We start from the raw sequence: 10,337 nt of genomic DNA on the forward strand, positions 1-10,337 counted from the left end.
AAAAGTGATGTGGAAGTTTCTTAACCAAACGTCAATATGTATTTAAATGAATCTAGAGAACATACACACAATTATCAACATATTTTTGTCCACAGGTAATCAAACACAGAACAATAAGATCAGTAAATGATCTGAAGTTGTTCATGCTAAAATATGGACTAACCCTTTACAAATCTAAAATTTCCCAGAGTGCTTGGCTTCGAAACTGCTCATTTTCCCCACAGCATGTGAAGTTGTGCCTTCTCATTAAATGTACTGATTTCAGTTTAACAGCTTTTCCTCACCCGTCCACATCCACTTTAAGGCATTTTTTAAAACACTAAGAAATTTAGACGAACTTCAGGGATCACCAACAAAACAGACTGAATGCCAAAGCCCAGAAGAACTCTTCCTTAAACTCTGTCTCTACTCTTCTACCTTTTCCAATAGGGTGAAGAAATCCAAGAGACGCAATGGCCAGAAGATCTAGACGAGAGGGACACAGAGTCAAACGTCCCGCCGTTAAACCTGGGAATTCCAGGTTGATCCTCTTCCCCTTCCTGCCCCTGCTCCAGATGTATGCAAACACAGCTCGTACCTCTCCTCCTCTTTGGACCACTTACAGAAGCAGCACTTCCCTTCCAACATCCGCTTCACCACTTCACTCTGGACACGTGGGACGCCACTGTAACTGTCAAGGACAATTACAGCTTTCAGAAATGACGGAAAACTGGGCATCAAGCAGACGTGTGTTTGTCATTGACACATCAGTGACGGAACATGCCAGCTTAGTGTTTCCTGTGAAGCCACTGATTGAGCTAAAGTTGGAGCTGGCTTTGTCTGTCAGAGATGTGACACGTTATAGGTTAAGATCAAAGCAAGTTTGCCTAGCAAACTGATCTCACGTATGGTCACGGGGGTTGTCATTTGGAAATGAGCCCAGCAAAGCTATAAGACCAACCTCGAAGGATGCACACATTTAGCCAATTCGCCCTAAAGCAGATGTTCTTGACCTCCACTGAAACCAAAGTCTGCTCAGGAATCTGCCTCAGCTTACAGATGACGGGATCATTTATGACCTCCAAGTCCACTTTCTATGCTTGTGCTAATATTCTGCTGATTACTGGTCACCATGTGTCAACATACTTGTGTTCATCTGAACTTATCAATGGTTCTCTCTACTAATATTTTCTTCGCCAAATCTTTCTAAAGTATATCGAACTATCTTCATTCAATGAATGTTCCACAGGCACAAGTCTGCCTCTATGAGAGCTCCTGCATTCCTGCACACGTTTAACAACTCCTGCCTGAGTTCATGTAAAACAATCAAAACAGAAACCTGCGTGTGATTGGCCACTTTTCCTATTGGCCCCGCCCCATTACCATTACAATGGTCAAATAAAAAATATAAAAAATGACTATTTCATAAAACGATCATTTTCTAAACTATTATAGAGAAACAGATACATTCTATTAAAATATTAAATCAAAAACGGAACAAAGAACTTTTAAATGAAATATTTGTAGATTTCTGACACCAAACTACTTCAGCTCCACCCAAAATGAACGTTTAAATTCCTTTTTTTAAAAGTTCCTCTTTTTGTATTTTCTCCGTGATCCAAAACTTTTCTTAGAAAATGAATTTAAACATTCATTATGGGTTTGCTTCATTTTAGATCTTTAAAAAATGAGAACATCAAAAATGATTTGTTTTGCTACAGTAGTTTAGAAATTGATTAAATAAATAAAGCAGTACTTTTTCCCTCTTTTCATTTTTAGTTTTATATTGAAAAACGAATGATACGCGGGTATTTCCGTTTTTTTTCCCTTCAATGTTGAGTTTCACATGGGCGCACAGGAGAAGCTCCATGAGCGCACAGTCCTCCACCAGGGGGCAGAACTAGTTTTAGGAGCGTAAGAATACGTTCAGGCGAGCAGGAGAGGTCACAGGAGTGTAAGAATACTCCCACAAGTGTGGAGAAGAGGTTTCATGAGTGTGCAGGAGTAGAGGAGCCGGCGTGGAAACCGTCCTGTGCCCGTGGAACAATCCTTGTGCGTGAGGAGAATGTTCATTGCACGCGTGGAACGCTCCTTGCGCACATGGAGTGTGTTCATTGTGCACGTGGAGTGTTCCTTGCGCACTAAGTGTTTGACGTTTGACATACGCTCATGGGAGACCTGGCGGAAATTTAACCCCATAAATATTTATATTTTTTCTTGGTGCAGAAAATAAACTTTCTAAAACTCACCTATTTCAATTGGATTAAGCATCTTATCTTGAACATTAGATGATGCAGCCAAAACACGAACAGCTTCTGTTAACTCACTAACTTACTAACAATGTTTGGTTTGTCAGGTCAAAGCGTGCAGTCACAGATCTGCCTCTACAGGAGACACGCTGCTTAGAAACGAGCACTGATTTAGTTTATATCCAGGAGAATGGGTCACAGCCATTGGTGTGTTTGTATTTTGTTGTTCACTTTGTGAAAAAAAAATATCAAAATAAGATGTAATGAACTCGGTGTTGTGGTTTAAGCCACACACAGCTTCACCTGGTCTAAAAAAGAGTATTTATTCAGCAAAATCCAGGATCAAAAAGATGTTTTAACTCCAGTGTTGGAAGAAGGAGCTGGTTGTGTTTTGAAGTCGTCCTCAGTTTTCCTCAGAGGAGCAGTGTGGCTCTGAGTGCAGTATTCCACCACCAACACCGATCCTTGAAGGGAATGAAAAGCTATTTGAGAAAAGAGGAATGTTTCGACGGGAGAAGCAGGAAAGTTACTGGTTATTCATTCACAAATTATTTTAGAGCCACTTTATATTTGTCTTTCAAATGTGATTTTTGTTGTTGTTTTTATAATACGTATATCTATAATCTTACAATTGCTTTAAATGTAATGTGTTGTAGACAGTAGATGAAGGCAACAAATCACAGTATTAAACTTTTATATTCCATGCAGATGTTTGTGTGTTAACATTCTAACGTGACGCTTAAACACAAAATCTTTAACATACTGTAAGTTTTCAACCGTTAACATGATCATTCTCGCCGCTTTTCTCCTTCAAAATCTACGGGAATGATCATGTTAACAGTTAAAAAAGAACATAAACACTGGAGCTCCGGAATCAGTCATGAAGGTCCTTATTGTTCTGATTATTTTGTTTTCCTTTCAGACTTTAATACAGGAGTAACTGATAGAGCAGCTTCTCATTCGGATATCTGCATTTAGCGGCCTTTCATTTTGCATAATTATATCAACACATAAAGTTATGAAAATACAGTGGAGTGTTCCTAACAATTGGATGAATTCACCACATTTAGTTTTGTATTTCTAAACTTTGCTCTGGAGCTTGTGTCCATCTTTATGAGAATATCCGCTCAAAAACATCAAATATTTACAGTCTTACCAGCAGTAAAGCTGAACTGGATTACAGCAAACATATTTAATTACATTAACAGAACACAGCATAGTTCCTCCAGGTCCGTTTTAAAATCATCAATGGGCATTTTGTCCATAGGATAATTTTTTATCTATTTGAAGAACACAAAGTTCCATTCAGACTTAATTAGGGGCAGTTTGTAGAGTTCAGACAAACTTCTCCTGGAGATTTTTCTACCTGCTGTTTGTTGATTCAGTTTTAACTTTGGAACCCCGAGACAATGTGAAACCACGTCCTTTCTTTTCAGGGCAGCTTCTGACACGTTTTCTTGATAGGATGAACCAGAGTGTCACCTTTTGTATTCTCACTGGCTGTAATCCAAGATTTATATATATGCTCATTTTTCAATAAAGTCATTAAAAGCCATTTTTGAGCTGTCTGTGTTTTCTATAATAATCATATTTGGGAAATAGAAGTTTGCCTGCGGCCCCCATCCCAGACCTGGCTTCAGAGTGGGGCTCTACTCATCATCGAGGACCTGTGTGCTATTGGGCAAAAGCCCAAACAGCTCCTGGGATGACTCGAGCACTCAAACCCTTTCACCACGTTAAGGTGGGGGTTCATGGAGGGGCTGGAAAAAAGGTAGTTTTTCTTCTGTGGGAGGATGACAGGGGATTTGGAGTGGCGTCCGCTGTCATGCAGTCGCTGTCCTATCTGCTGTGCTGAGCCAGAAAGCAAAGCTCTCAATTTACCGGTCGATCTTTGTCCCAGTACTCACCTATGGTCATGAGCTCTGGGTCATGACTGAAAGAACGAGATCCCGACTACAAGCGGCTGAAATGAGTTTCCTCTGGAGAGAAAGCCCAAGAAGCTCGGTCAGCCGGAGATGGATGGATGGATGGAGTTTGTGACTTTGGGATTTTCGCTATTAATATTCTGAGTGAACCAGTTTATGTCATTTTATGCATCTAATCTTTTTGTAAATTGTTGTGAAGACTTTTTTGAATTGACTCCAAAAACCAAAATCCAACAGTCCAACACCTGAATATGGTTTGAACCAGACCACACAGCTTTACCGTGAACATAAATAAATGCCTCATAAAGCAGTTTCCCCACCATAAGCTTGTCTCAACACATTTCTTTTTTCACACTGAGGCCAGAGAGGAAAGGTTCGTGTAAAATATTCCAATAAAGAGAATATTATTTTAACACCTGATCTATGAAAGCAGTTTTCACTCTTGGTCCATCAGCCGTCTGAAACAGCAGTGAGCCCATGAGGCTTCATGAAGCTGTCAGCTCTCATAGAGAGCAACCATGTGGAGTGGATTCATTTCATGGGGCTGCGTTCTCTGCTGACCTTTGGCGGCTGCAGACGGGAACATGAGACATGCTTGGAAGTGGACCAGGCAGTTAGAGAAGTTCAAGTTGCATGTTTGAGCGTTTTAGGGTGCATTCAGAAGTGATTATCATTTTTCTTTGCTGTTTAACTCGCTCTGGCATGATGGACATGACTGACAGGTGGAATGCTTTTCAAAGAACAACAAATGATTTTTGAGACACATTGTTCTGACCTCAGCTCAGTGCGGGAATTCAGAAGGTTTGTACAAAATTCATGGAACCAGTTTTCTTAAAAGTTGAACAAAACGTCACCCATAGAAAAGGTTTACTTCAGACTAACCAAGTTAAGTCAACTCAGTTGCCATTATTACGAGATTGGGACGTCGTTATGTTGGAACAAGAAATCATCAGCTAGCAGTGATTGGTCCGAGTTGAAGAGATGGTGAGGATTCCGTGCTTAGCTTTGTGTTGTTTTGCCATGTTCTGCTTTCCCTGTCAGTCTTACCATGTTCAGGTTCATCATCCACACAGTCTTCACTCAGTTAATCAGCCTCAGTGTATTTAAGTGTCTGCTTTTCAGATCATCTGTTCTGTCACTGTGTTGGGTTTTGTTGCTTTTCTTTTTCACGTTTATTTATTAAATTGTTAAGTTTCTGCCACCAAGACTTCGTAACAAATATTTAACAAACTTTTTAGTCGGTCCAAATTTTTTTGACATACAATGATTCAGTCAAGATCTTCATTATTCATTTGTCATTCAGAGCTATGGAGCAAAAATGCTTTTAAACAGGAACTTTTTTTTTTTAGTGTTAACAAAAAAACAAATGTCTTTAACATGAAAGATTTAAACATATAAACCTATATTTTGGGTCTTTAAGACTTTTTCCTTTTTGTAGTTCAATTAAGTGTCATTTTCATTTATTGTTTTATTAAAGATCTTTTTATTGATTTTCTAAGATATGTCAACATAAACAGAAGACAAACAGAATACAGAGACCAAAGGACAGGACGCAGTACAAATGAAACAGGATTATAGATTAGAAAAACATGGCAACAGTAGGCACTTAGTTCAGATGAGTCCAATAAGAAAATCCCAGTCAACCTTTATGCAATAGAGCAAAGACCCATGATATGTTAAGAAAAAGTCAAATTATGAGTAATAGAGAGAAGAAAAAGAAAAAAGAGAAAATCTTCTGATAATAAAGTTGATTTCAGTAGATGGGTTACACACTTAATGCAGATTAAAGCTAGAGAAGAAAAGGCGGACATGTTGATGCCATAGTTTTCAATATTGATTTATGTCTCAAGTGTTCAAGCTTTAAATGGGACATGACTTCTTCCAGCCAATGTGTAACTGATGGAGGGGCAGCTCTCTTCCAGTTGAATAATATCAGGTTTCTTGTCATCAATGTCATGAAGGCTACAGCATTCCTTTGATAGGACGTCACAGAAATATCCAAAGGGACAACCCCAAACAGAGCAGTGACAGGGCTTTGCCCAATATCCTTTTTGCAAACAAAAGACATGGGTTTAAATATTTTATCCTAAAAATCTTTTACACCTCCAGAACATGTGACTCAGACTGGCTGGAATGAGGTCACACCTAGAGCAGGAAGGGTCAGCAGACGGGTATAATATTGCTCATTTACATGGGGATAGATGCAACCTGTGCAACACCTTAAACTGTAGTAGACCATGTCTAATACATATGAATGAATCATTGTAATTGCTATTTGCCAAGTTTTATAAGTTAACTGTTCACCCGGTTCCTGTTCCCATTTGACCCTTAGATGACTTAGTGATGGAGCCGATATATTTTGGATTTTGCTGTAAATGAATGACACCCGGCCTTTATCAGATGGATCCAAGTCCAAACATTTATCAAGCCAGGTTTTTGGAGGCAAACTTAAAGGAAAAGATGTCTTAATGAAGCTGTTTATTTGCAGGTACTTAAAAAAGTCTAACTGTGGAATATCAAAATCACTTTTAAGCAGCTCAAATGAAATGATTGCACCATGTTTGAAAAACTGCTTCACACATCTTAGTCCTCCCCTCTTTTCATTTATTCAGGTAAAAAAGAGGTTGTCATGCGTTTGGTGAACACAATTATTCAGAAAATGATTATGTACTTCCAGATTGACCTTTTTACCCACAGAATCTTGTTAATGTATGTTTTTGAAGTGTTACTCTCAGTACTAGATTGATTTTTCTATACCTGTCTTTTAAATCATTAAAGTTTAAAAATGTATTTTGTTTCGGACAAAACTAGTAGAAGATTTAATGCAATGTTCCCACAAATTCAATTTAGTCTTTTGAAATGAATATGTTGCTTTTAAAGAAACATGTGTACATGGTAACTTGAGAGCATTCCTAATTTCTGCATCGTTCCTATTATATGATGCTATAATTCTTGTAAATTATTCCTTCATAGGTGGGTTCTGTGTTCTTGCTCATGTTCTTTAACCTGTTTGCAATTGATTTTTCTGTTAGTTTATTCTACTTGAAATCCCATAATGATTATTTTTAAAATATAAAAGACATTTATTGTGTTTAATGGCCAAACCAGGCCAAAGCGCAATAAAACATATCTGAATCCATCAGGAGTTTGGAACCAGAGTTTAAAGTCAACATTGGTAATGAAAAGATTTCTCTGCAGAGATATTCTTTATGTTTGAGCCACACAGAAACAGGACAAATGAACCAAGTCGAGGTGGTCCATTACAGAGCCAATAGAAAGACCCATTCATTTAGTAAAAAAAAAAAAGTTCTGAGACCAAAGTAAGGCATGTTATGATTCACGGCTCATTTCAAAAGACACCATGAACAAAAGTTTCACAATGATCCCCGTTTAATGAGTGGTTCCACTGGGATGCAGGCCAGGCGGTCAGCAACTCTGTCTCCTGGTTATCAGGCTGCCCCTCCAGAATGCTCTCAGACAGGAATCATTACCTTGGTGGACAGATGACTTCCAAGCTTTTTCATTTTTATGAGAAATGTAAGTCATGCAGGCGTTTCTAGCTTCACATAAGAAAATAATCATAGATTTAGCAGACCGGAAGATTAACATGATAAACTTCTTGTTATTCTGTTGACTTCTTTTGTTTGTCTTAATTTTTTAGATGAAATTCACTGTTCAGAATTATCTACAACACAGCATTTGCATTTTGTGCTTTCAAGAAGGTGTCAAATTTATGTTAAATGATGGAGCAGAACAAAACTGTTAACCCTTTAACACATGAGGCATCACTGGTGACGCTTAAACATAAGATCTTTGACATAATGTAACTTTTCAACTGTTAACACAATAATTCCAGCAGATTCTAAAGGAGAAAAGTGGCTTCTCCTTTAGAATCCACTGGAATTATCGTGTTAACAGTTGAAAAGTTACAGTATATCAAAGAATGTAAACACTGGAGCTCCAGTGTTGTTATGTTATGTGCACATCATAAATGCATCAATAAGGTATTTCATATAAATTCATTGATTGCTTCTATCACTGTAATTACATCTCATGTAGTGTGACCCGCCTGCTGAGCTTTGCCCAGCTGTCCATCAGACCCCATGACTTGAATCATGAACTGCCAAACCAAACAGCGTATTTATCATTTGTGTATTATACAAATGTTCCTTTGTCCTGTTTTTCTCAGATTTTCCTGGTTTCGTAATGTATCCCCCTTCTGTTTTAATAAGCTCCTTAAGCTTTCTGCTGGGACCCTTTCTTGAGCTGTCCTGATGACTGCTGTACTGGTTAACTGCAGTATGAAGTGTACGGTCAACCTGATGACAGACTACATCAGACTTACCAAACTCTGCTCTCTGAACCCAACTGTGAGTGGAAGCAGGAGGGAAGGTAGATCTTCAGGACCGGGTTTGGTTGGCTCTGGTCTACACCTATTTGCAGCTAAGTCTTCTACAGATCTGTTGGGTGGGATTTTGGTCTTAGGTCTTGATAACTATTTAATGGGGTTTTACTTTGGCAAATGGATGACATCATATTTGGCGTTTAAGAAAAAGAATGTGACCATGAGTCCCAAGTGTGCTAAGATTCAGGACACTAGATCGTCACGCACTCTATAGTCTTTTAGGGAGTAGTAAGGGAATTCAGACGTGACCATTGACCGCTCCTAATGATCAGCATGGCCCATTTATCTTATTGGAGTCACCTGAGAGGGCTTCATGAAGCACCACTGAAGACTGGGTGGGATCCATGTGTGAGGAGTAATGGCAAGTCTGCAATGAAACCAATGAGAAGCAGAGAAGCTACTCAACCAGCAGGTCAGGACAAGAGTTTGTGCTCATTGTGAGGTTTCAGGTGATGTTAAAGGCAGTTTGGACTTGACACTGGATTCCGCGCTCTTTTCATAGGCTTGTTCAGATCATTTGGTTTTGTTAGATTTTTTCTTTGACTTTTGATTTCTTGTTTCAAGGATTCAAAACCATTTTTGTGTGTCATCAGAATTTCTTTAAACTGTCTTTTACCTTTATTACCTACAGTCCTTTGCTTCTCTCCGGTTTCATTTATGTGTTCCTCTTTGTAGTTTTTTCTGTTTTCTTGCTGAGATTTAGGAGTTTGACCGTCCTGCTTTTTTAGCTCTCTCTGATGGTTTTCACTTGACAAAAAGCTTCTGCATATTTGGTTCCTCTACAAATTCCCCAAAATGCCACTCTGATCATCTTTGGATCTAATCTGCTGATTTCAAAGCATTCTCTGTGCTCTTTAACTATGGTTTTAGTCAAAATCAAAAACCTGAGTTCTTTTCTTGGACACAATTACTGGAGCTCATTAGAAATTCTCCTAAGTTGTGGGCAGGACTATTGGCCGAGAGTAAGCTTGCGCTGATTTCCCATAATCCCTTTATTTACTCCCACTAGCTTACAGCCCCTCACACCCCAACCTAACATTAATGGTGTAAGAAAAAAGGTGATCTATATCAGAGCTATCCAGCCGTACAGTTTAGATCCAGATTCCAGCTCAGACGAGGAAAACAAAGACGTTCATGGATCTATTGGTCTGTAAGTGGATGATCAGAATGGAGCAGAGCAGCGAGACTGTGGTTTGCTGATTGTAGATTTTACATAACAACTACGAGCTTTTTCTTCTGGTTCTGATTTACAATTGTAATAAAGAAATTCTCAGAAATGCAATATTAATCTTAATGGTACAAGAACATGCTATAAACACCAAAAACACAATTTTCATTGGAGTGGGCCCTTAACCACATAGAGCATTTTATACAAATTCCATGTATCACTTCATGATGCGCACAATCACACTTAATGCATTTGGTTCACACCAGGTATCTGTAAAAAAAGGTTACCAGCTTGAACTTTTCCATCAACACTGATGACCATGATTTCTGTTCAAGGTGACCCAACACTCATCAGTGAACAAGACAGAAGACCATTGCTGCATCGTCCAGGTCACATGGTATTGTACGGCAGACGTTCATGGCATTAGTGAACCATTTTCCCAGGGGATTAATATTAGTACTTGCCAAGTTCCTCTGTGTTTCTCACCACCAACGTTTTGGCTTCTTCTGCACTCCCATTTAGTTTAATGTAGACTTTACAATTTAACACCCAGGTTTGCTGTATTTTTTGCTGCTTTTTTAGATACCTGTTTTTTTTTTTTTTTTAGCAAT

The 10,337-nt window shown here is 38.7% G+C and overlaps 1 protein-coding gene across 1 annotated transcript in view; it reads left to right on the forward strand.

Moving 5' to 3' along the window:
* cxcl12b (chemokine (C-X-C motif) ligand 12b (stromal cell-derived factor 1)) overlaps window positions 1–3,783 on the forward strand; it is an 18,609-nt gene extending 14,826 nt beyond the window's left edge. Inside the window, exon 4 of the mRNA XM_024259908.2 lies at window positions 430–3,783. Within this exon, the coding sequence (XP_024115676.1) occupies window positions 430–469 (40 nt within the window). The 3' untranslated portion in view covers window positions 470–3,783. The remainder of the gene's footprint in view (window positions 1–429) is intronic.
* Window positions 3,784–10,337: the final 6,554 nt, after the last annotated feature.

The sequence above is a fragment of the Oryzias melastigma genome, linkage group LG1 (genome assembly GCF_002922805.2).
Source record: "Oryzias melastigma strain HK-1 linkage group LG1, ASM292280v2, whole genome shotgun sequence".
Classification (NCBI taxonomy): Eukaryota; Metazoa; Chordata; class Actinopteri; order Beloniformes; family Adrianichthyidae; genus Oryzias; species Oryzias melastigma.